The 27,929-nt window shown below is 43.5% G+C and overlaps 1 protein-coding gene across 1 annotated transcript in view; it reads left to right on the forward strand.

Moving 5' to 3' along the window:
• Nucleotides 1-27,929, forward strand: part of LOC114641621 (zinc finger protein 729-like) — a 44,605-nt gene that overhangs the window by 4,945 nt on the left and 11,731 nt on the right. Inside the window, exons 2-5 of the mRNA XM_051927708.1 lie at nt 11,091-11,632; nt 12,660-15,155; nt 16,505-16,665; nt 26,759-26,953. Coding sequence (XP_051783668.1) covers nt 11,143-11,632; nt 12,660-15,155; nt 16,505-16,665; nt 26,759-26,953 — 3,342 coding nt within the window. The 5' untranslated portion in view covers nt 11,091-11,142. The remainder of the gene's footprint in view (nt 1-11,090; nt 11,633-12,659; nt 15,156-16,504; nt 16,666-26,758; nt 26,954-27,929) is intronic.

Below are 27,929 nucleotides of genomic sequence, written 5' to 3' on the forward strand. Positions count from 1 at the left end.
GAATTTTCATGATATTACAATACGATGACTTTTAAAAGTAGATTTATTTTCGCACACATAAAATCTGTTGCTGGGGAGAATCTGTTGATTGGCCACTGTTGTGACAGAAAATTAAACGCATATTACGGACAGCAAAGCCAGTATTACTGTCTGAGAAAATTACAGGCATTTTACGGAAAAAATTTAATGAGGTAAAAGGTCCCTTGCCATTTAATATAGACTGTTCCTACTAATGTTTATGGACTACTGTTCTAGCGCCCGTTATTGTAACGGGCTTAATGACTAGTATAGGTAATAAAAAAAGAAAAATAAAAACCAGCTTTTAATTTCAGTGCACTCACAACATCCAGATTTGGTGTTCTTGCAGCCTTTTATAGATTGGAGGTAATGATTTAGCTCGATGTTGAAAATGTTACAGTGTGGCGTTCCTTTAGGCGATTTCATTTTATGAATGTGATATCCAAGAATTATTAACAAATTTAGTAGATATCGTATATTGAGATTAACATTTCCTTTTAAAACATAGAAATATGTCACTATCATTTAAGTTTAATGCAAGATTAACAGAGTAATTGAGCAAGTTTTGTAAATCCGTCCAGAACATTTTAGGGGATTGACATTCCCAGACAAGAGGAGATGATGTTTCTGGATCTTTCTTACAAAATACACCTTTATCATCAGTTTCAATCTTAAATCTCGGCGCAGTAAAAACTTTTAACAAGTTAAAGCATAGGTGCCACTTTAAAAGAAACCACTTTCACCTTATTTCTTAGGTAATAACCATATTTTGAAGTGCCTTGAGTATGGGAAAGGCGCTATATAAATGTATTATTATTATTATTTTATTCCAATCAATACTTTCTAACATAGCGTTCCATCTCAGAACAACAGTTGGAGTAAATGACTGGCAAATAATGGAGAGGGGGAGTTGAGGTGAGTTACGGAAGTGGGATGGGAGTGTCTTTTTTTTTGGTTGGTCTGTTGGTCCGTTGACGGCGTCTATCAGGGCCATAACAACAACAGATTCACAGATTATATATATACAGTGGGGCAAAAAAGTATTTAGTCAGCCACCCATTGTGCAAGTTCTCCCACTTAAAAAGATGAGAGAGGCCTGTAATTTTCATCATAGGTCTACCTCAACTATGAGAGACAAAATGAGAAAAAAAAATCCAGAAAATCACATTGTCTGATTTTTGAAGAATTTATTTGCAAATTATGGTGGAAAAAAAGTATTTGGTCAATAACAAAAGTTCATCTCAGTACTTTGTTGGCAATGACAGAGGTCAAACGTTTTCTGTAAGTCTTCACAAGGTTTTCACACACTGTTGCTGGTATTTTGGCCCATTCCTCCATGCAGATCTCCTCTAGAGCAGTGATGTTTTGGGGCTGTCGCTGGGCAACACGGACTTTCAGCTCCCTCCAAAGATTTTCTATGGGGTTGAGATCTGGAGACTGGCTAGGCCACTCCAGGACCTTGAAATGCTTCTTATGAAGGCACTCCTTCATTACCCGGGCGGTGTGTTTGGGATCATTGTCATGCTGAAAGACCCAGCCACGTTTCATCTTCAATGCCCTTGCTGATGGATGGAGGTTTTCACTCCAAATCTGACGATACATGGCCCCATTCATTCTTTCCTTTACACGGATCAGTCGTCCTGGTCCCTTTGCAGAAAAACAGCCCCAAAGCCTGATGTTTCCACCCCCATGCTTTACAGAAGGTGTGGTGTTCTATGGATGCAACTCAGCATTCTTTCTCCTCCAAACACGATGTTCTATTTTGGTTTCATCTGACCATATGACATTCTCCCAATCCTCTTCTGGATCATCCAAATGCTCTCTAGCAAACTTCAGACGGGCCTGCACATGTACTGGCTTAAGCAGGGGGATACGTCTGGCACTGCAGGATTTGAGTCCCTGGCGGCGTAGTGTGTTACTGATGGTAGCCTTTGTTACTTTGGTCCCAGCTCTCTGCAGGTCATTCACTAGGTCCCCCCGTGTGGTTCTGGGATTTTTGCTCACCGTTCTTGTGATCATTTTGACCCCACGGGGTGAGATCTTGCGTGGAGCCCCAGATCGAGGGAGATTATCAGTGGTCTTGTATGTCTTCCATTTTCTAATAATTGCTCCCACAGTTGATTTCTTCACACCAAGCTGCTTACCTATTGCAGATTCAGTCTTCCCAGTCTGGTGCAGGTCTACAATTTTGTTTCTGGTGTCCTTTGACAGCTCTTTGGTCTTGGCCATAGTGGAGTTTGGAGTGTGACTGTTTGAGGTTGTGGACAGGTGACTTTTATATTGATAACGAGCTCAAACAGGTGCCATTAATACAGGTGACGAGTGGAGGACAGAGGAGCCTCTTACAGGAGAAGTTACAGGTCTGGGAGAGCCAGAAATCTTGCTTGTTTGTAGGTGACCAAATACTTATTTTCCACCATAATTCCACCCATCCATCCATCCATTTTCCAACCCGCTGAATCCGAACACAGGGTCACGGGGGTCTGCTGGAGCCAATCCCAGCCAACACAGGGCACAAGGCAGGAGCCAATCCCGGGCAGGGTGCCAACCCACCGCAGGACACACACAAACACACCCACACACCAAGCACACACTAGGGCCGATTTAGAATCACCAATCCACCTGAACTGCATGTCTTTGGGTTGTGGGAGGAAACCGGAGCGCCCGGAGGAAACCCACGCAGACACGGGGAGAACATGCAAACTCCACGCAGGGAGGGCCCGGGAAGCGAACCCAGGTCCCCAGGTCTCCCAACTGCGAGGCAGCAGCGCTACCCACTGTGCCACCGTGCCGCCCCCTCCACCATAATTTGCAAATAAATTCTTCAAAAATCAGACAATGTGATTTTCTGGATTTTTTTTTCTCATTTTGTCTCTCATAGTTGAGGTAGACCTATGATGAAAATGACAGGCCTCTCTCATCTTTTTAAGTGGGAGAACTTGCACAATTGGTGGCTGACTAAATACTTTTTTGCCCCACTGTATATATATGCCCAATGCCACTAACTCGCTCATCACGAAATCTCCTGAACCATGAGGACTCGAGACTTGAAATGTGGAATGTAGGTTACCTTTGGCCCATTGTTGCTCGCTAAGAAACGGTTTTAAAAAATTTCGTGGTCCAAGCGCGTTCTGTCTGTGTGTCTGTCCGCTTAACAAATTTAGATCGATCAGATTGTTTTCTAGAATTTGCGTGAATTTTCCGGTTGATTTTGTGACTTCTCTCATCACACTAAGTACCAGAGTTCGCTTGCAGTACCGATGTCTTTATGCAGATCCAACAGAGTGGCTGTGGGCCGAGAGCAGGGAGCGGGGCCTTCCTCATTCACGTCTCGCCACGTGTTGGAGCGCACCTCGCCTCCGCTTAGCAATCCATAACTGTTTGTTCAGCAGACATTATCATCTACAGATTGTTAAGGAGTAACGTTTGATGTTTGTGAGAGAGAGATCAGAGCTCCGTGTGTTTTAGAGGGTAGCTGATGATTGCCAGAGATATCACGGCCATGGGCTTTTCTCCCCACACGGGGAATGCTAAACACGATCAGATACAGTGGCAACGTCTATTGATTTTTAAAGTTTGTCCTGTTTCATTACTATGTGGGCGCAGCCACGTTGTACATCTAGTCTTATAATAATAATAATAATACATTTTATTTATATAGCGCCTTTCCCATGCTGAAGGCACTTACAGAATATACTGTATACGCTGCCGTTCTTTATTATATAGCATTGTACAAACCAGATAAATAAATAAAGAAGATTAAGACAGTAAATTCTGAAAAAGAAAACAGACACCAGAACTGATGGTCTCCAACACATACAGGTTACGTTGGCATCTTGACAGAGAAGTAAACTGAGAGAAGGGTAATAAAGTCAAGTAGAGCTAAAAGCCTTCCTGAACAGATGAGTTTTGAGTTGTTTTTTAAAAGAATTCATGGAGTCAGCTGACCTGATTAATTTCGGTAGGTCATTCCAGAGTCTGGGCGCTATACAGCTGAAGGCCCTGCTGTCACCCATGGAGTGTAGGTTAGTGAGGGGCACAACAAGATTACCAGAATCAGAGGACCTTAGTGGGCGGGCTGGCACATAGTGATGGAGAAGGTCACTGATGTAGTTTGGTGCGAGGTTATTTAAGGCTTTGTAGGTTATTAGTAGGATTTTATATTCGATTCTGTAGGACACAGGGAGCCAGTGAAGATGGAGCAGGATGGGTGTGATGTGCTCGCTGCTGCTGGTCCGTGTCAGGACTCTTGCATCTGAGTTTTGAATAAGCTGGAGCTGTGATATAAGATTAGAAGGGGCACCTGCCAGTAGGGAATTACAATAATCGATGCGGGATGTGATAAAAGCAGGGACAAGTTTCTCAGCATTAGAGAAGGAGAGGAAGGAGTGAACACGGGATATGTTACGGAGGTGAAAGTAAGAAAGTCTCTTAATGTGATTTATGTGGGTGGAATAAGTGAGGGAGGAATCAAAAATGACACCAAGATTTTTTGCAGTAGAGGCAGGTCTGATGAGATCACCGCCAAGATGGACTGGGAAGGAGCTCATTTTATTAAGTTGCATTTTAGTCCCAATTTGCAGGAGTTCAGTTTTGTTGCAATTTAATTTTAAAGAGTTCTGCTCCATCCAGGTTTTAATTTCACTAAGGCAGGTTGTGAGCTGAGAAAGCTCTGATGAAGTTCCACTTTTAACATTGAAGTAGAGTTGAGTATCATCTGCATAAAAAATGATAACCCAATCCATAGCTATGAATAATATGGCCAAGGGGAAGCATATAAAGACAGAAGAGAAGAGGGCCGAGGACAGAGCCCTGAGGAGCTCCTTGTGTGACTGGTGCTGAGCTGGATCTGCTGTTGTCAAGACTAACAAACTCTTGCCTATCAGTCAGATAGGACTTGAACCACTGGAGGGCAGTGCCAGAGATACCCAGCATGTTCTCCATTCTGGACAGTAGGATGTCATGTCTGACCGGAGTGTCAAATGCTGCACTGAGGTCTAACAGAATTAATATGCTGGTTTGTCCAGAGTCTGCTGCCATAAGCAGATCATTGGTTACCCGTAGCAGAGCAGTTTCACAGACTGAAAGGGTCCATCAAATTATTAGAGGTTAGGTAGTTGGTGAGTTGGGAAGCTACAACACGCTCAAGAACTTTTGACAGGAAAGGTAAGTGGGAAATAGGCTGGAAATTGTTAAGATTGTCAGCATCAAGGCCAGACTTTATTAACATTGGGGTTACAGAAGCGATTTTAAAAGTGAGCGTCACAAAGCCAGTGTCAAGGGATGAGTTTATTATTGTTGTAACAGTCGGGATTATGGCACGAAGGCAGGATTTAAGTAGTGTGGTGGGGATGGGGTCCAGTACACATTAATACGTTACCGTGCCTGTCCAGGATTTTAAATTACCTGTAGCTAGCAAACCGTTTGAACTATTGACGTGAAATCTTCCTTGTCCTGTTGTACTTTTTTTTTTTTTTTTCTTTTGCAAACCTGCCACGTTGCGGTCGCTACATCATTTTAACAAGATTCATAACCGGGGGTTGCAATAACTTAAATTCCTCTCTTCTTTTACAAAAAAAAAAAAAAAAAGATTATACCTTCCACTCCAACAATGGAGGTTATGCCAATATGTTGCTGCTTTTTACGTCTGACAGCTGTGAATTTCACTTTTCTCCACCGCTGTCCCCCCTTTCACCCTCTGTCTCCATTTCCGGGTCTTCGTCACTACTCAACATCCCTGCGTCACCAGCCTGTCCCTTCTCCCCCGGCCGACCCATTCAAGTAGATATCGCTGCAGACCGGAGTAAAATGGGCGTTAATATCATTTTCGACTTCAGCCAATCATATATTAAATTTGCGCACGTCAGTCACTGATCAGCCAATCGCAAATTTAAACGTCGCGGTCAATCACCGTTTTATTCAAGAAATCGCTAATCGGTGTTATTTGTCATTCATCGGCCACTTTAGCCAATTGCCTTTTGGATACGTGAAAAGAAAGGTGGGTGTAATTTCTAAAGGTGGACGTGTAAGATAATTTCTAAAGGTGGACGGCCAAGATAAAGTGACTGTAAGAGACAGAGTGTATAGTCATAAAATACCTCTCCGACGATAGTCTACTAGTGTCAATATCTTACACTATCCACTTCCATTTACAGTTATCCCGCCTTCAGATCTGCCCATAATGTCTCCGGTCTGCAGCAATACCCTTCTCGACCCATTCAGTCTCCGCAGCCATTCTTGTATGACGAGCTCCAGACTCTCCTCGGACTGTACTATTGTCTTGAAGCGGGGGGAGGGGGGTGACACTCGTCTTTAAAATCAAACAGAAATCCTTCGTAAATGAAACCGATACCTTACTGAACCAAACAGAAATCTTTATAAATGTGGTATCATAAAAAGTATCGTAACATAATCATTCCTCAACAAATCACACTAAAGAAACATTCCGAGCTCCCCCTGTGGCTGTCTTTCTGCGCTTCCCACTGACCGCGCCTGCGCTAAGCCTCTGCGCTGATTTTTTTTTTTTTTTTTTTAAACTCCCAAGCTGAAACTTTAACATGACGTACGCGCGAGTGCTGACCCGAAACTGGTTGCGGAGAGAGAGAAAAATCCATGCAAAGACAAATGTTTTAAGCCCATGATCTGGTGTACACTGTTTTCGCTGTGTGCATCCGATGCCATCTGAAGAACGGTTGGCTCCTTGTGCACCGCGCATGCGCTCACGCTCACGAAGCTCTCTACACACCGTGCTGTGCTTTCATGCGTTGAGCTTCCCGGTGAGGCCGTAGCATCGCGCACACTTTCAGAAACTCTGGGATGCTCCAGTTTACTATATAATGATAATCTGGGTGGTGATTCTCGTGGCTCAGTAGCTGTCCACCAGCCTCATGGCCCTCTGAATCTCCAGCCTGATCCTTAATGTGTGTTGCTGTCGAGCCAGAAGGAAGTCTTTGATTACAGAAGAAAAAGGAGTCAGGATCAGCCCCTTCACAGCCAGCCTTCCTCACCCTGACACCACCATCTTCACCTGCCTACCACTTTTTCTGTTATTGCACTTGATGCTGTGCTCTGTTGTCTCCACTTCTTAGATCCATCATTGTCAATGTGGGCCTTGCATGTTCTCCTGGTGTCTCTATGGAGTTTCTTTCCCACATCCAACAATGTGTGCAGGACAGGTTAGATGGTGACTCTAAATTGTGAGCAGGTCATGCAATGGATTGGTGACCTATCCGGGCTGCTTCCTGCCTTGTGCCCAGTGCTTCCAGGACAGGCTCCTGCCCCCTGTGCCCATACCCCCACATCGGTTTGGGAGTATTGACAGTATGTTCCATTAAAGGAAACTGCAATCCTTAATCTAATCTTGCATTCTGTTCACAGTCTACTGGTCACATTTAGCATTGTGGGGAGTCCAAGCCTATTCTGGCAGCATTAGATACAAGGCCAGAATCACCCCCAGATGGGCAGCCTCTCCTGGAGTGTCACCATTCAGATTAACTGAAAAAAGGCTGAGCAGATAGAAGGAGAACAAACTCCTGATAAACAGCAACCAGGACTGGCGTTCATGCCAGCTAACATGGCATCTGTGGGACGATTAAAAGTCCTGCTCTCTTAATACAGTAGATGGCAGCATTGCACCTTATCAATGCATCTCTATGCCACCCTGTAGCTATATCAATATTTCAATTTGTGGCGATGCCACCCCTCTATTAAAATAAGTGCATTGTCTTTAGTTTTTCTTTCTGGCTTCATAAACTGAGATGTTTGGTTGAGTTTTCACAGCACAGACACTGCAGACTTTAGTAAAGGGCCAAGAGAAGGGGAGAAAGAACTGTGTGAGGAGTTCACCTAGAATGTGGTGGAAACTGCGCTGAAGTCAAGTGAGTTGCACTTAATTCAGTTTAGTGGTACAATGGAAAGCATGGAGTGATCCTGGAGGGGGTGCCATCACTGGTCGAGTAAGAGCTGAACTGGACACACACGGGAGTTTGGAGTTAAGCAGGTCTGATGAAGTTCTGTTAGTTTGAAAGGAGGCATAGAGTTCCATATGTGATGGTGATGGCACCTCCATTGTGAAATAGGAATTTTGTTAATTGGGGAGGATGATCTTTACCTGACTGGAATAATGCATAGGGGGTGAAAAGAAGAAGTGTGAGGAGTTCATCTTTAACCTTGAGCAGGTCAGTCAACATGGCAGGTATTCACACAGCAAGGTGAGCCACAGACCTGAAGGTACAAAGCCATCTGTTTTATGAACAGTTACCCACCCCTCCATTGTGACAGCCACTTTGATCGTTTCACAGTTACAGTGGGCACAGGCAGCATGGGCTGCAAGGCAGGAACCAACCCTGAAGGGGACTCCAGTCCATCACATGACACACTCGGCCATCACAGTCAGTGCAGAGTCCATCTTGAACAGAAGAAGGTCAGTTAACATGGTGGGTATTCACACAGCAAGGTGATCCACAGACCTGAAGGTACAAAGCCATTTCAGGGTTACAGCGGGCATGGGCAGCATGGGCTTCAAGGCAGGAACCAACCTGGAGAGGGTGCCAGTTGATCACATGACACACTCGGCCATCACAGTCAGTGCAGAGTCCATCTTGAACAGAAGAAGGTCAGTTTACATGGCAGGTATTCACACAGCAAGGTGAGCCACAGACCTGAAGGTACAAAGCCATTTCAGGGTTACAGTGGGCATGGGCTTCAAGGCAGGAACCAACCTGGAGCGGGCGCCAGTCCATCAAAGGAAACAATCAGCTATCACCAGTCAGTGCAGTGTCCATCTTGAACCCTGAGAAGGTCAGTTAACATGGAAAGGTATTCACACAGCAAGGTGAACAACAGAACTGAAGGTACAAACCTACCAGTTTAGGGACTGCTACCAACTCCTCCATTATTATGGCCCCTTAATTCAGTTTGGTGTTACAGTGGAAAGCACGGGGTGCAAGGCAAGAAAGAACCTGGAGGGGGCGCCAGTCCATCACATGACACACTCAGTCATCAACAAGTCAGTTTAGAGCTGAACTGGACACAAGTGAGTTTGCAGCTAAGCAGGTCTGATGATGTTCTGTTAGTTTTAGAGGAGACAAAGACATCTTGTATGTGATGGTGATGGCACCTCCACTGTGAAATAGGAATTCTGTTAACAGCAGAGTCAGGAATACATGGAGAGTGAAGAGAAGAAGTGTGAAGAGTCCATCTTGGACACCGAGAAGGTCAGTTAACATGGCGGGAATTCACACAGCAAAGTCAGCCGCTGTCCTGTAGGTACAAACCCACCAGTTTAGGGACTGCTAGCCACTCCTCCATTGTGACAGCCACTTCACTAAGTTCAGGGTTACAGTGGACACAGGCAGCAGCATGAGGTGCACAGTGGGAATCAACCTGCAGGAGGCGCCAGTCCATCACAGGACAGACTCAGCCATCAGCAGTCAGTTTAGGGATTGCCAGTGAACTGGACACACATGTGAGTTTGGGTTAAGTAGGTGTGATGATGTTTTGTTTGTTACAGTGGAGACAAAGGCGTTCTGTATGTGATGGTTATTGAAGCTCCATTGTGAAATGGAAAATCCATTAACAGAGAAGTTAGGAATATACAGAAGGTGAGGAGTTCATCTTAAACCCTGTGCAGGTCATTTAACATGGTAGGTATTCACACAGCAAGGTAAGGCACAGTCCTGCAGGTCCAAACCCACTGGTGTCTGAACTGTTATGTTATGACAGCCAATTTGTTCATTTCAAGGGTATGGTGGACATGGACAGCATGGGCTGCTAGGCAGGATCCAAACTGGAGGGGGCACCAGTCCATCACAGAACACACTCGGCCATCACAGTCAGTGCAGAGTCCATCTTGCACACTGAGCAGGTCAGTTAACATGGTGGGTATTCACACATCAAGGTGAGGCACAGTCCTGCAGGTTCATACCCACTGGTGTCTGAACTGTTAGCCATCTCTTCATTATGACAGCCACTTTGTTCATTTCAAGGGTATGGTGGACACAGACAGCATGGGCTGCTAGGCAGGAACCAAACTGGAGTGGGCACCAGTCCATCACAGTCAGCACAGAGTCCATCTTGAACAGAAGAAGGTCAGTTAACATGGTGGGTATTCACACAGCAAGGTGAGGCACAGTCCTGCAGGATCAAACCCACTGGTGTCTGAACTGTTATGTTATGACAGCCAATTTGTTCATTTCAAGAGTATGGTGGACACGGACAGCATGGGCTGCTAGGCAGGAACCAACCCTGAAAGGGGCACCAGTCTATCGCAGGACACACTCGGCCATCACAGTCAGTGCAGAGCCCATCTTGGACACTGAGAAGGTCATTTAACATGGCAGGTATTCACACAACAAGGTCCTGCAGGTACAGAACCATCCATTTCATGAACTGCTCGCCATTATGCCAGCCACTTACTTTAGTTAAGTATTACAGTGGAAACGGGCAGCATGGGGTGCAAGGCAGGAGCCAACCTGAAGGGCTCTCCAGTCCGTCCAAGGTCAAACTCCGCCATCACGGGTCAGTTGGGAGCTGCTGTTGATCTGGGCACACGTGTGTTTGGGGTTGGTGGTGGTAACTGCAGAGATTTGGGATCTGAGATTTTTATGGTTGTCAGATGTGACACATGTGTGTGTTGTTTGTGTTTTATTTGTCGTGTCTTGCGGGCATTGCGGTGTGGTATTTCTGTATGTCCCAAGGTGAGCCTCATTGAAATGGCGGCTTTAGCTTTAGCCAGATGTTGGATTATTCATAGTCGTATGAGGGCCAACCTTTTGTTTATCTCTGCTACCAGAATGCGTTTGGTCGAATTAATAAAAAAGTTTGAGTTTGTAAACCTTTTCTCTTTCCCCTCTTCTCTGTGTTTCTCTTGAACAGTTAGATTGTATGTCCATATCAAGCAGATTTTCAAATTGGCAGAGAGCTTCTTGGGCTAACCAGGGGGTTTAACAGCATTTCAGATCTCTTGGAGAAGCTTAGTTGCTTGTTTTCTGTGTTGGTACAAAACTGGAAGTTAACCCTGAAATGAAGTGCCCTGAGTTTATGCAGTAAATATGTCACTTTTATGTTCACAGGGTGTAAAGGAGTCTCCTTCCCAGTTCACACAGCAATACTGCGAGGTGTCAAATGGCCTCCAGGTCAAGGCTGTCCAGGCAAAAAGGAAACTGGAGAAGTGTAGACATTCGGGAGGAGAGAGGAGTTTTCCAAGGAGCCATGGAGCCAGCCAAAGACGATGACATGGCTGACAGACTGGCCCACATTAAACAAGAGGACTGTGACTGGGCTGCCCCAGACGACTTGTGTGTGAAGGTGGAGGACTGCGAAGGCGCCATTTCGGTTTTTAAAGAGGAGGAGTGCAAGGGGGAAACCCTTGAGGTTAAAGTCGAGGAGGCAGAAGAGTTCTCAGCGAGTCTTGAGCTGCAAAAGCAGGAAACTGGGAATATTTTCGAGGAAGATAGTCACAGGTTACAGCCCCGGTTCACCTATGTGAGCCACCTGGCTACACGGCAGAATTCCGTGGAAGTGAAATCCGAGTTGTGCGACTTTGAGGATGAAGTTGTTGAAGGGAATGGGACAGGAGAAGAGGATCAATCACCCACTGGGAGCATTGGAATGAGTAAGTTCTGCAAGTAAATGTAAAAGTTAGTGTCACCGAGAACATTTACAAATTTCACTTGTTGTTGCACTGCCATTTTTAGCAGACGGGAGTGGGATGAACGTGTGATTGAATATGAACAGAGAGCAGCTGCTTGGGTGCAAAATAATTAACAATGGCTGGCTTGATAGATCAGAAATTGAGAAAGTCTCAGTGAATCCTGAAAAATCTAAAGTGTCCATCGTATGACTTTTACTATATGAAGCTGTGACTAATGTAATTGTGTTTAATGAAAATAACAAAAGTCCTATTCTGTTAGACATGTGGATTTCTTAAATCTTGCTTCAGTTTAAGAGTTAATCTGGTATTTTCATTGTATGTATTATTTCTCCACTTTTAATTGTGCTCTAAAGTGAAGCGTTTTTCACAAATTTTAAAATTTCCTTGTTTGCGGTTGCACTTTACAATGGGGCTTACATTCTGTTACCACACAAAGCTTTGTGTACAGTTATGGAGGAATAAGTCAGACGTCTGGGGTTGAGCCCAGCTCTGAAGATGACACATCCACAGTAGGGTCCTGTTGAAGAATAGGAGGATAGAAATGAGACAACCAACAAAACAAGAGGATTCATAAGGGCCTTCAAACAAGGGCAACAGTGACCACAGGACATGGAGAGGCTTGAACTAGAACTGGTCTGAATCATCATGAAACCCCTCCATTCCATCAGCTCCACTTGTCAGATCCCATTCATCCATTATTCCTAACTTTTGGCCACGGGCAGCTTTAGAAATAAGGTAGACATCAACCTGAGCTTGGATAGCACATCACCAGTGCGCACATTCACATTTAGTCACACCGGATGGCGATTAACACAGCAGGCATGTTTGTGGGATATGCAAGGAAGATGGGGATTTAAAAAGTTCATGCACACAGTGGACAGACCAAGAATTGAACCATAGTGTGAGTCATAAACGAGTGTGCCACCACTCTAATTGTTGTATTTAATTTACTTCAAAACATGTAACTAAACCATTTCTGTTATTTCAGATTTACAGGAGAATGGCAGCATTTTACAATCTTCATCTGCTCGCACACTTCTTAAGTGTGGACTGCAACACAAGTGGAACAAGGGGAAGGTGAAGAAATCTCCAGGTGGATTAGAGAGTTTGTCCCCAACCCCTGTGCAGTGTAGTTCTCTTTCTCCTGTGAACCTAACAAAGACAGAAGATCTCAAAACTGATCAACAGGTGAGAAAACACAGCCAAATTCACCCTGGAGAAAACCCTCATTGTTGCCCTGAATGTGGCAAACATTTCCCAGGGATCAAGAGTCTTAACAGACACTTGAAAATTCACTTTGGTGGGAAACCACATTGCTGTCCAGAATGTGGCAAACAATTCTCAAATATAAGCAGCCTTCAAAGGCACTTAAGAATTCACACTGGAGAAAAACCTTATGGATGCACAGAATGTGGCAAGCGATACTCGGACAGTAGCAGCTTGCAAAAGCACACGCGAATTCATTCTGGAGAGAAGCCATATTGCTGCTCTCAATGTGGAAAAAGATTTTCCAGTAGTAACAGTTTTCGGATACACGTACAAGTTCACACCGGAGAGAGGCCATATATCTGCTCTGAATGTGGCAAAAGTTTTTCGAGCAAGGGTATTCTTTATAAACATTCCAAAATTCACACTGGAGACAAACCTTATTGCTGTTGTGAATGTGGTAGACAATTTTTGGACAAAAGCAGTTTTCGGGAGCACACACGAATTCATACTGGAGAGAAGCCCTATTGCTGCTCTCAATGTGGGAAGAGATTTGCCAGCAGTAACAGTTTTCGGATACACACTAAAAGTCACACAGGAGAGAAGCCATATGTCTGTGCAGAATGTGGCAAAAGCTATTCCAGCAAGAGCATTCTTTATAAACACGCCAAGATTCACACTGGAGAAAAACCCCATTGCTGCACTGAATGTGGGAAAAGATTTTTACACATAGGCCATCTCCAGTGCCACATCAGGTCTCATACTGGAGAAAAACCTTATTGTTGTCCTGAATGTGGAAAGCGATTCTCACAAGTAAGCAATCTACAGAGTCACATCAGAACTCACACTGGAGTGAAACCTCACAGTTGTTCAGAATGTGGCAAACAATTCTCGCGCCTTAGTTCTCTTAATGTACACAGAAGAATTCATACTGGAGAGAAACCTTATTGCTGTTCTAAATGCGGTCAGCGATTCTCCCACAGCAGTTCTCTTGATAGTCATGAGAGAATTCATACTGGTGAGAAAAACCATAGCTGTTCTGAATGCGGCAAGCGTTTCTCGGACAGCAGGCATCTTAAAGATCACATGAGAATTCACTCTGGAGAGAAGCCCTATTGCTGTCCAGAATGTGGCAAACGATTCTCACATTTAAGCAACCTTAAGATCCACACAAGAACCCACTCTGGAGAGAAGCCATATGTCTGTTCTGAATGTGGCAAAAGTTACTGCAGCAAAAGCATTCTTTATAAACATGCCAAAATTCACACCGGAGAGAAACCTTTTTGTTGTTGTGAATGTGGCAGACAATTTTCTGACAAAAGCAGTTTTCGGGAGCACACACGAATTCATACTGGAGAGAAGCCCTATTGCTGCTCTCAGTGTGGAAAAAGTTTTTCCAGCAGTAACAGTTTTCAGATACACACAAAAAGTCACACTGGAGAGAGACCATATGTCTGTTCAGAATGTGGAAAAAGCTATTCCAGCAAGAGCAATCTTTATAAGCATGCCAAAATTCACACTGGAGAAAAACCTCATTGCTGCTCTGAATGTGGGAAAAGATTTTTACATATAGGCCATCTCCAGTGCCACATCAGGTCTCATACTGGGGAGAAACCTTATTGTTGCCCTGACTGTGGAAAGCAGTTCTCACAAATAGGTAACCTACAGAGTCACATCAGAACTCACACCGGAGTGAAACCTCACAGTTGTTCAGAATGTGGCAAACAATTCTCACGCCTTAGTTCTCTTCACGTACACAGAAGAATTCATACGGGAGAGAAACCTTATTGCTGTTCTAAATGCGGTCAACGATTCTCCCACAGCAGTTCTCTTGATAGTCATGAGAGAATTCATACTGGTGAGAAAAACCATAGCTGTTCTGAATGCGGCAAGTGTTTCTCAGACAGCAGGTATCTTAAAAATCACATGAGAATTCACTCTGGAGAGAAACCCCATTCCTGTCCAGAATGTGGCAAATGTTTTTCCCATGTAGGCAATCTTAAGATCCACACAAGAATCCACACTGGAGAAAAACCTTATTGCTGCACTGAATGTGGGAAAAGATTCTGTAATAGAAGCCATCTTCAAAAACACACTAGAACTCATACTGGGGAGAAGCCATATTGCTGTTCTGAATGTGGGAAAAGCTTCTCTTGCAGTAGCAGTTTTCAGAGACATAAACAAATCCATACTGGAGAGAAGCCTGTTCTAAATGTGGCAAATGATTTTCAAACTGTCTCCAGCAACATGGAAAATGTGAGAGGTAAGTCAATCACAAGTACATAAGAATTCATAGTGGAGTAAAGACTTGTGGTAATTAATGTGGCAAACAGTTCCTAGGCAAAAGGTAACTTTGGAGCCACATCTGAATTCACATCGGAGAGATGCCTCACCGCTGTCTGGATTATGGCACATGATTCACATACTGCAGGATCTTCACGAAACAAACCTTACTGTTGTCCTGAATGTGGTAAATGATTCTCCCCCAACAGTGGCCTTCAGTGAAAGGATTCATACGCGTGGTAGCTGTTTTGAAGGTGGAGTGCAATTCTCCTGTATCAGCAGCCATTTTCAGCAAAACATAAGAGTTCACACCAGAATGGAAAGACAAAACATAACCAAGTATCAAGAAATGTCAGATGTGGGACAAAATGATGGAAATTGTAGGGTCTATGAGACTAATTGAAAGGAGTTTCTAGGACCATTTTGATATCCTACCAATCTCCATAACCCTATATTGATTACAAAGGCAGGATTGAGTGGGAACCTTGAGATTAACAGCAGTACAACTTCATGTCAAGACTAAAGAGTGATGTGCTCACCTATTTGATACTAAGCCATTTGGAGACACTAACCTCTGAGAGAAGCTGTAATGGTGTTGTGAATGTGGCAAGCAATTCTCACAACAAAAAGGTTCTTTGGAATTCCTCAGGGATTTACACTCTGATACAAAAACAAGTATAAGCGATTACTTCACACTCAGAACACTGTACTGCCAGTACATCAGCCATACAGGAACTGATTTGTACACCAGTACTGTGATTTCAAAGAGTGAATTGTATTAATAACCAACAACCGAACGAGCTTCCAGGAATACTGTGCTGTGAGAACGACTCCCAATCAAAGAACACGGCCAAAGAATTTTTCTGCCACAATGAAAAATAAAGATGCACACAGAAATCAAGTTCACAGTGTAGTGCAAAGCAACAAGAAGTGTAGTGGATGACCTGAACGGGATTAGTGACTGAAATTAGGGTAAGGTGTACCTGAATATGTTTGTTCAGGAGCTTTGGAGATGATCACTTGTCCCAGTGGCAATGGAGTTGTGCCAGCTTTGGGCTGTAATGAGAGGAATGACAGCTGGGGTTGGTGGAGACTGCAGGAATCTTCCTCACTCCATTCATCAACCTGGCAGTGAAGAAGTCATTTAGTGCTGGAAGGTAAACCGCCAATGCTTTCCATAGCAGAGCAGACCACCAGTTGTAACCTGGTACTGGGAAGGGAGGAACTGGGAGGGATAGGAAATGCAAGAACATTCTTGATGATAGCTAAATTAAAGCTCATTAGGATACACAAAAAATGTTGAGCTTCTTAAGCTGGTTGTAGAAAGTATGCTGTCTGCTGTAGAGGTGATGTTCTTGTCCCACTTGTCCCAGAGTGTTGGTAATGGTGGTCCACACAAATTGAAACGGCTCAACCTGGATGTAGATGACCAAAAGTGGACAGGCAGGAGGGAATCTGGGGAAGTAGATCTCCATTTACACTGTCTGGATGGTGTGGAAATCATGGTGGGGGGGCTATCTTACTGTTAGATGGATAGATAATTTAGTGTAGTTGGCAGATATAGATAGATAGTTTCGCATAGTTGGCAGGATTAGATAGATAGACAATTTAGTGTAGTTGGGAGGTATAGATATAGTTTAGCGTAGTTGGCAGGATTAGATAGATAGATAATTTAGTGTAGTTGGGAGGTATAGATAGATTAGCGTAGTTGGCAGGATTAGATAATTTAGCATAGTTGGCAGGATTAGATAGATAATTTAGCGTAGTTGGCAGATATAGATAGATAGATTAGCATAGTTGGCAGGATTAGATAGATAGATAATTTAGTGTAGTTGGGAGGTATAGATATAGTTTAGCGTAGTTGGCAGGATTAGATAGATAATTTAGTGTAGTTGGGAGGTATAGATAGATTAGTGTAGTTGGCAGGATTAGATAGATAATTTAGCATAGTTGGCAGATATAGATAGATTAGCATAGTTGGCAGGATTAGATTGGTAGATAATTTAGTGTAGTTGGGAGGTATAGATAGATTAGCGTAGTTGGCAGGAATAGATAGATAATTTAGCGTAGTTGGCAGATATAGATAGATAGATTAACATAGTTGGCAGGATTAGATAGATAGATAATTTAGTGTATTTGGGAGGTATAGATAGATTAGGGTAGTTGGGAGGTATAGATAGATTAGCGTAGTTGGCAGGATTAGATAGATAATTTAGCATAGTTGGCAGGATTAGATTGGTAGATAATTTAGTGTAGTTGGGAGGTATAGATAGATTAGTGTAGTTGGCAGGATTAGATAATTTAGCATAGTTGGCAGGATTAGATAGATAATTTAGCGTAGTTGGCAGATATAGATAGATAGATTAGCATAGTTGGCAGGATTAGATAGATAGATAGATAGATAGATAGATAGATAGATAGATAGATAGATAGATAGATAGATAATTTAGTGTAGTTGGGAGTATAGATAGATAGTTTAACGTAGTTGGCAGGATTAGATAGATAGATAGGTGACTAGAGAGAGAGTCATTTTCTCAGCAAAGTTGTTCATTGCATTTGAATTGTCACAGGTGCCACAGTCAAAATTGTAAGTTAGAACAAGAGGAGTGACAGGGTAGAGATGTGGAGTACCTATGCCAACATACATAGGATCAGACAGAGATGGTGGTCCAAGCTAATATACTGCAGCCTTCAGGTCATCACGGTCTATTTGGGGGTCCAGCCAGACTAGTGAGCAACTTCGAGACTGAAGTTGAGAACGTGGCAGCGAAAATGCACAAATAAGAGACAAGCAAGCATTAGGAGAGTCAAAGTGTGTAAGAATATGATGAAGGCACCAGCCGAGAGCACAGTCAACTGAGCCATTTGGTCTGCTGTGGGGGTCAATGAGGAGATCAGTAATGGACTGGCGGTCGTCCAGCATCAACCTCACAAAAGTTTTCATACCTGGTCTGAAATGATAAAGTCCACTAATTCAGTCATAATCTGGAACCAGGACAGTTACAGCAAGCTAGGGGTCCTGCATGATACCAGTGAGGCAAATAGCACATCAGTAAATCAGACAGACTGCAATGTTCATTTAGGAAGGACCGACTATTAAAACACTTTAGAGAGTGCCCGGGTTTAATGAATTCTTAAAAGTGCAAAAATCTACCTCCAAGATAATACACTTTAGTAAGACAGCCATGCCACTGTAATAGTCCAGTGTGCAGCAAATAAATCAGACATCCCACCAGGTGAGAATCTGAAGTGCAACTAGAAAGGCGCAGGCGGCTCCCACCAGAGGCTTCCATCTGAATGAATGGGCTGCTCCAAAGCTCTGTGATGTGACTTAATTGCTAAGTTTACACTTAATGTTTCTTCTATGTAGTATATAATCCTAATAACATGTAATAAACTGTCAACTATGACTTGTGTAGGGGTTGTCTTACTCTGTTGTAAAGCCAATCGTGTTGTTCCTTTGCCAAGTTATAAAAGGAGGTGTAGGATTTTCAAAAATATAACTCTGGGATGGCCTGACCCAGGGAGTTTCGCTATTTGGTGTAATAGACTGAAACATCTTAGCCTGTTCACATAAAATTAGAATGTTATTACCTTTCAGCAGAGAAAGGAGACCGTGCTTTAGTGGAGAGCTGGAAGCGTTTTCCACCTCTGATGAAATGGCTCATCACACTTCACCAACCGGGGATTGTTCATCGAGGAAGGTCAGCACCTGCACACGCTTTTCATCCCAAGGTCTTTTTCTGCTATGATGAACAAATAAAAAGCCTCAGTGAGAACTTGGGCTGCTCATAAATGGACGGTTGGTCGAGAAAGTATTCAGAAACCTTCACTCACCACGTTACAGGTTTAACTTTACCATTATAACCAACGACCTGGGTTCGCTTCCTGGGTCCTCCCTGCGTGGAGTTTGCATGTTCTCCCTGTGTCTGTGTGGGTTTCCTACGGGTATTCCGGTTCCCTCCCACAGTCTAAAGATGGCGATTCTAAATTGTCCATAGTGTGTGTGTGCCCTGTGGTGGGCTGGCAACCTGCCTGGTGTTTGTTTCCTGCCTTGCACCCTGTGTGGGCTGGGATTGGCTCCAGCAGAACCCCGTGACCCTGTAGTTAGGAAATAGCGAGTTGGATAATGGATGGATGGATGGATTATATCTGCCAGTCTCCACTCGATAAACTATAATGACAAAGTGACATGTTTTCAGAAAGGTTTCCACATTTATTTAATAATCAAAAACTGAAATCTCTCCTTCCTAGAAGTATACACCCCCCTTAATTCAGTACTCCTTAGAAGCCCCTTTAGCAGTTTTCTTCAGTAAGTCTCTTCATAGACTTTGGGTTAGGTTTGTTTAAACAATGGGCACTAGAAGAGTCTTAAACAGCCTCACTGGCAAAGGCATGTTGGTCTTCACCTTTTCTGCCTCGTTTCTCTTCTTTTCTTCTCATTCTGTGATGTTGCTGCCCTCACTCTGTAAAGGTTTTTTCACATCACTGAATCTGAGGTTCCCAATCTTCAATCCGAAATTGTTTTCTTATTGAACTTCTAAAACTTGGATCTTTTGCTTACTTGGATCCAAATATCCACACCACACCACAAGAAGATAAGATGGCTAATAACATGGGGCCCTAGAATTATGGCCATGTAGATACTGTTATTATGGAACCGGGCAGCACTGAGATTTCACCCTTACTATTGGTTGTCTATTTTGACTGCACCCCCTTGTCAAGTTTTTTTTTTTATTTTATTGAGGGGCAAATTGTATTTTCACGTGAACTCTGGAGGTCCAAGCACAGGGTCAACCATTGTTCTGAGCACCTGCAGCAATTTTCAAGTTAAGGGTCTTGCTCAAGGGCCCAATGGAGTAGGATCCCTTCTGGAAGTAATAAGATTTGTCTCTGCAAGGGGTGCTCTGGGGAGCCACATACTGTAAGCAAGTTCTGGTATCCATTTTGGTTTATTCCAGAGATACAGTTAGGTCCATAAATATTTGGACAGAGACAACTTTTTTCTCATTTTGGTTCTGTACATCACCACAATGAATTTGAAATGAAACAACTGAGATGCAGTTGAAGTGCAGACTTTCAGCTTTAATTCAGTGGAGTGAACAAAACGATTGCATAAAAATGTGAGGCAACTAAAGCATTTCTTTAACACAATCCCTTCCTATCTAATCTTGCCAACTACTCTAAATTATCTATCTATATACAGTATATATTTTCCCATCCTATGTAATTTTACTGAATGTTGTCGGTTAGGCATAGACATTCATAGCTTAGTGCAGAATGTGTGTTTGTCTAACATGCAAATGCACACCAGACTGCGTGGATTCCTCACTTGTAACAGATGGACACCATGGGCTGGGTTTTGTTCCAGACTCTAAATGAACTTTATTTAGCAATTACTTCTGCCATTTAGAAGTGTGCGCAGACCCCAGAACCATCAGAAGGCAATTTTGGAACTCAGCATGGACTGTAAATTTACATCAGACTGGGTTTCATTATCGAAATTTCAGTTTAAGGCCAATATACACCCCTGGGAAATTTATTGAGTGATAGCACTTGTAGTTTATTCTAAATCTGGCAGAGACAGATATCCCTCCTTGTGTATGTATGTATATGTATATGTATAGATTTAGGGTTAGGTTTGTTTAAACTGTCGTCACTAGAAGAGTTTCACACAACTTCACTGGCAAGTGAATCCTTTGAAATGAACCCTTTGTGGAATGAGCAGTTTCTCTGCATTACTTGTTAATGAAGTGTGTTCATTTTGGTATTCTCCATATGTTGCTAAAATCATTGAAGATCAGAAGCCTCATCCTGGACCAGCTAATGACAGCTAAACTCCTCCGGTTATGTCAGTTCTCTAAACGCACCTCCGGATTAGATCAGCATAGCCAGATTCAGGCACCTTAAGATGACTGCACGCTCCTGTGCTGCTTGAAAAGCCCCTTTATATTTAAACTAGAAAACGTGATCGGCAAGTCACTTATTTGCACTCTTTTTTTTTTGCCATCTCAATCCACCAATATTTTCTCAGGCTGAGCAACAAGATTTACTGGATGGGTCTGATGTATCCACAGTCTTGATGTATCCACAGTCTTGATATGTACAAAAGGAAATGGTGCAAAAGTGGCCAAAAACCTGAAAAGAGGGCTGGCAAAAAGTGTCAGACAAATCAAACATGTGATCATTTCTTTTATTATTTGTATACACTATTAAATTTCCACAGTGTTAAATCATTCATTATAATGTATTCTTTATAACACAGTTTACATATAAGTAGTTAGGACCCGACGCATCGTCAACCATGACATCCTTCTTGCCACCCTCTCTGACACTGTCTATCACTGGAAATGCTCTCAGATGGTTTGAATCCTATATTTCGAGCAGATCCTGCAGTGTGTCCTGGCGAGGGGAGTCAAAAGTACACCAGACATGCACAGGGGTGCCCCAAGGATTGGTGCTGAGTCCTCTACTCTTCTGTATGTACACCACCTCACTATCTATCTATCTAATCGCGCTAACTACACTAAATTATCTATCTATCTATCTACAGTATCTAATCCTGCCAAATACGCTAAATTATCTGTCTATACCTGCCAACTACACTAAATAATCTATCTATCTATCTATCTATCTATCTATCTATCTATCTATCTATCTATCTATCTATCTATCTATCTATCTATCTATCTATCTATCTAATCCTGCCAACTACGCTAAATTATCTGTCTATACCTGCCAACTACACTAAATAAACTATCTATCTATCTATCTATCTATCTATCTATCTATCTATCTATCTATCTATCTATCTATCTATCTATCTATCTATCTATCTATCTATCTATCTATCTATCTATCTATCTATCTAATCCTGCCAACTACGCTAAATTATCTGTCTATACCTGCCAACTACACTAAATAAACTATCTATCTATCTATCTATCTATCTATCTATCTATCTATCTATCTATCTATCTATCTATCTATCTATCTAATCCTGCCAACTACGCTAAATTATCTGTCTATACCTGCCAACTACACTAAATTATCTGTCTATACCTGCCAACTATGCTAAATTAACTACCAATCTAATCTTGCCAACTACACTAAATTATCTATCTTTCCATATCTGCCAACTATGCTAAATTATCTATCTGTCTATATCTGCCAACTAAGCTGAACTAATTATCTATCTATCTTATCCTGCCAACTACGCAGGTCTGCTGGAGTATATCCCAGCCAACACAGGGCACAAGGTACGAACCAATCCCATGGCAGGGTGCCAACCCACTGCAACACTAAATTATGTATCTAATTGTGCCAACTATGCTAAGTTATGAATCTATCTGACACTGGCATCACTAGAAATGCTCTCAGATGGTTTGAGTCCCATATTTCGAGCAGATCCTGCAGTGTGGATTGGTGCTGAGTCCTCTACTCTTCTGTATGTACACCACCTCACTGGACTCCATCATCCAATGCTATGGGTTCTCTTATCAATGCTTAATGGATGATACACAGGTGGAGATCACATGATATCAGCCAGATGCCCTGCATGTCTTACTACAGAGGACCACCATCTACAGGTCAACCTGTGAAAAACCAAACTTCTTGTAATCCCAGCCAGCCAGTCTGCTCAATTCTTCATCTCTGTAGAGCTCAGCTCACAGTTATTAACACCTATCAAGTCTATACAACACCATTGGCACCATTGGGGTTGGGGGTTTGACTGATGAGCAGCTATCTTCCTCTTACCACATTTCTGCTGTTTCTCACTCATGCAGCTTCACACTGCACAACATCCACAAGACTGGACCTTATCTGACACAGCAATGCAGCACAGTTTCTGGTCCGGGCTGTGGTTCTTGTCATGTCTGGACTTCTGTAACTCACTTCTGGCAGGAGTACCCACAAGTGCCATCAAGCCACTGCACTCTGGCCCATCTGCAGCAGCCCACCTTGTATTTTACCAGCTGAGATGGGTGCACATCACTCCTCTCTTCAGGGCACCACATTGGCTCCCTAAACTTCAAATCCCTTATGCTGGCCTTCAGAGTATTCATTGTGTTGGCACCTGAGTATATGGAGACACTGGTGAGGTGCTGGACACCTGCTCACCCACTTAGGTCTGCTGGGGAATTAGGGTTTGGTGATGCCACCTCTGTGTGATATCGAGTCTCAATGCAGATTCTTTTCCTGTGTGATTCTGAGTTTGGTAAGCAGGGTGCCCACCACCACCACCACCCATACTGCTGACTCCCACAATGGACTCAAGAAGCGATTCATCTGTTTGGAGAATATCTGTCTGATTGACAGAAAAAAAAAATAATAACTGTGTGATATTTTTAACTGTTGGTTAATATTTGTTGTTTAAGTTGAATTGCTTAATCAATTGTAACCTCTGATTGTAAATGTATTGGTTACTTCACTCGTGTCAAGCCCTAACCCTGCTGAACAGAAAGGCCCTCACTTAATGTTATTCAGTCATGTTGGCCTACTTTGTAAGTCACTTTGGATTAAAGTGTCTACCAAAGCAAATATACTGCTCAAAAAATGAAAGGCACCCTTTTGAATGAGAGTACAGCATCAAGTCAATGACACTTGTGGGCTATTGATCTGGTCAGTGAAGTAGCAGAAGGGGCTTGTTCATCAGTTTCAGCTGCTTTAGTGCACTAGAGGGGGGCAACAATGAGACGACCCCCAAACCAGCAGTGAATGGGTTAACAGGTGGAGGGAGGCCACTGACATTTTTCCCTCCTCATCTGTTTTGTCACTCATTTCACATTTGGCTACGGTCAGTGTCACTACTGGTAGCATGAGGACATATCTGGACCCTACAGAGCTGGCACAGGTAGTTCAACTCCTCCATCAATACCACGTGGCATTGCCAGAAGGTTTGCTGTGTCTCTCAGCACCGTCTCAAGGGCATGGAGGAGATTTCAGGAGACAGACACGAAGTTACTCGAGGAGAGCTGGACAGGGCCCCTCATAGAAGGCCCTTAACTCCTTAAATCCTTGTGAATTTCCCATTGAGATTAATAAAGTATCTATCTATCTATCTATCTATCTATCTATCTATCTATCTATCTATCTATCTATCTATCTATCTATCTATCTATCTATCTATCTATCAGTATATAGTGCCTTTCACATCTATCTATCTATCTATCTATCTATCTATCTATCTATCTATCTATCTATCTATCTATCTATCTATCTATCTATCTATCTATTCATACAAACTACTGAGTACGATTTGGAGTTGGCAAAATGGACTCACCTGCCAGCCACATCATTTTGTTCCCTTTGATCTTCGGGGTGCCTTTGAGTTCAGCCCTCTCTCTGTCTGTTGATCATTTTGATTTCCATCCTTCCGTTCCTCACACATCACCACACCAGTCCATAGCAGTAGAGAGAGACAGCAGGATTTGTTTATCCCATTGAGATCTGATGGGTTTTCAAAGTGGTCCTTTAATTCTTTTGAGCAGTTTACATTTAAATGAGGGTGGCACAGTGGCGCTGCTGCCTCACACTTAGGAGAAACGGGTTCGCTTCCCGAGTCCTCCCTTCATGGAGTTTGCATGTTCTTCCCGTGTCTCCATGGGTTTCCTCCCATAGTCCAAAGACATGCAGGTTAGGTGCATTGGCGATCCTAAATTGTCCCGTGTGTGTGCCCTGTGGTGGGCTGGCACCCTGCACGGGGTTTGTTTCCTGCCTTGTGCCCTGTGTTGGCTGGGATTGGCTCCAACAGACCCCCCGTGACCCTTTAGTTAAGATATAGCAGGTTGGACAATGACTGACTGACTGACTGACATTTAAATGTAAATGAAAGAGAGAAAAAGAAAGGCTCTTTGCCCAAAGATGCATCACCAGTCCAGAAGACTCACACTTCACACACTTACATCCGTTAGACTGAACGAGTCATATGAATGAGTGAACATACCGGACAAAATTAACCCTGGCCTTCCATTCATTTATTATAAAGCCCACCTAATCCGGTTTTGACCACTGGGGTTTCCAAGAGCCTATGTCATAGTACAGGAAGAAGGTTAATTAAAAGTTCATTACATTCATTATCATTATTCATCCATCTATCCATTTTCTAACCCGCTGAATCCGAACACAGGGTCATGGGGGTCTGCTGGAGCCAATCCCAGCCAACACAGGGCACAAGGCAGGGTGCCAACCCACCGCAGGACACACACAAACACACCCACACTAGGGCCAATTTAGAATCGCCAATCCACCTAAACGGCATGTCTTTGGACTGTGGGAGGAAACCGGAGCGCCTGGAGGAAACCCACGCAGACACGGGGAGAACATGCAAACTCCACGCAGGGAGGACCCGGGAAGCGAACCCAGGTCTCCTATCTGCGAGGCAGCAGCGCTACCACTGCGCCACCATGCCGCCCCATTATCATTATTCTCATAGATTAAATCAAGGTCACGGGGGTCCAGAGCCTGTCTTGGCATCATCGGCCGGGATCAGCTCTGGGCACAGTGGCACTAATTCACCGCGGCTAACTATTAAATTGTATTGAAGTACAGTGAAATACGTTTAACGCGAAAACGCTTAAGACGAAATATCGGTTAACACGAAATAATACAACGGTCCCGACAAACTACTATGTATTTTCATGCAATTTTTTCTCTTAATACGAAACGAAAATCGCTTAACACGAAAAGATTTCCCTTCTGGGAATGAACAAAATACGGAAAACACCAGCCGCGCAGGCGAGATTTAAGAGGGGTGTGAAATGAAAGAGAGGTGGTTTCACATGTTTCGTAGAAAGGAGGCTAACTTGGCTTTGAAATACCCTCGGAACAGCCTGTGACACGAGCCAATTTTGTTTAAGCTACTTTCACCCTCCACCCCTACAAACGCCACACAAAAACATCTCATCTCTCATCAATTAGCTTTGGAATTCGGTGACGAGTACATCGCAGTGTGAGTGAAAATCAGTGAGTTTGGTTCGCGTTTTTTTTTTCTAATTTAGAAGAGTTTTTTTACGAGCACAATGGCAAAGAGCTCAGGGGGAAAGCAAACTGCAATTTCGCTTAAAATGAAGATGGAGCTTCTTAAGGCTGTTGATCAAAAACAGAAGACAAAAACGGAAATCTGTAATGATTTTGATATTGCTAACTCCACATTATCAACAATACAGTAATTAAAAAAAGAGAGCAAATTACGGAAATGTTTGAACGGAGTAAGTTTGAGCCAGAGCGAAAATGGATGAGAACGGCCAAGCCCGAGGATTTAGAGACGGCTTTACTTGTTTGGTTCAAACAAGCGAGATCTCAGAATGCTCCCATTTTTATTAAATACATGCATATATACATATCTATGTAAATAAAATGTACTCTAATAAACTTAATTTTGTTGAATATACTGTATGTTTTTTTTGTAACATCCTTTAACACGAAATTCTTTTAACATGAAAAAATATTTCAGTCCCCTCAGTTTCGTGTTAAACGATTTTCACTGTATTTCTAAGGCACAGACGGATGAAAACCGAGCAGTTTCGCTACAAGTCTCCCTCCGTACTGTAGGTGGCACTGTTTACCCGCCTGAGATCACTTCTCCTCCCTTTCGAGTTGCTTGGGGGTCGCACGTTGATGACTCAGGCCTTTTTTTTTTTTTTTTTTTTTGTCTTTTGCTTTGATTCCGCCAGCGGACATCGCCGACTGTCATACGGGGTGCAAGTCTGCAGTTTCTTCGGAAACAAAAGCAATCAGAAGCAGACAAGCAGGAGAACAGCGGAGGAAAAAAAGCGGCGAATAGCATTGTCGGTGAGTAACGGAAACAGCGAGCGGGGAGGGGGGTCTAAGTGAATAGAATAGAAGAAGAGAGGAGAGGAGAGGAGAGGAGAGGAGAGGAGAGGGGCGCGGGCCAAGCTGGAATTTCAGGGCAGTCGAGGGCAGCAGACAGGAAGATAAGATGACGATGAAGTCAGGAATGGAGAGGAGACGCGGCCGTCCGCGGAGGTGCCTCAGTTCGGTCTCTGAACGGCACCGCCCGTTTGTGTCGTCGCAGCCCGGATCTTCAGCTGCCGTGTGAGCTTCCCGCCCGTCCCCTTCATTCTGCCTGTCCGAGTTTAGTGCGCCCGTATGTTCTGGGATTTCGCGGCCCCCGATTTACTGCATGACAGTTTCTATCGAATCGTAATTAACGGAATTGGGATTATGATTCGTGTATATCCAAGCAGAGCTCCTTGATTCCAGCATTGTCTCGAAGCAGAGGGACAGACAGAACTTTATCACCTGCAGTAAATGTGACATTTTACGGAAGCGCTTTAAATAAATAAATACATTACAATACACACACGCTAGAATGACTAATAAGGAAGAAAACTCGCGTCTTGCAATTCCCAGTCGCGGTGAGGCGCTATACAGACATATTGCTGTTGTTGCCTCAGTCGCGTTTCTGCACAATGTGTCACTGGCCGGAAGTTCTCGGTGTTGGTGTGTCACAGAGAGCATGTGCAGCATCTTGGCACTCATCCATCCATCCATCCATTTTCCAACCCGCTGAATCCGAACACAGGGTCACGGGGGTTTGCTGAAGCCAATCCCAGCCAACACAGGGCGCAAGGGTGTAACCAATCCCGGGCAGGGTGCCAACCCACCGCAGGACACACACCCACACACCAAGCACACACTAGGGCCAATTTTAGAATCACCAATCCACCTAACCTGCATGTCTTTGGACTGTGGGAGGAAACCCACGCAGACACGGGGAGAACATGCAAACTCCATGCAGGGAGGA

This window comes from Erpetoichthys calabaricus, chromosome 5 (assembly GCF_900747795.2).
Source record: "Erpetoichthys calabaricus chromosome 5, fErpCal1.3, whole genome shotgun sequence".
NCBI classification, from domain to species: domain Eukaryota; kingdom Metazoa; phylum Chordata; class Cladistia; order Polypteriformes; family Polypteridae; genus Erpetoichthys; species Erpetoichthys calabaricus.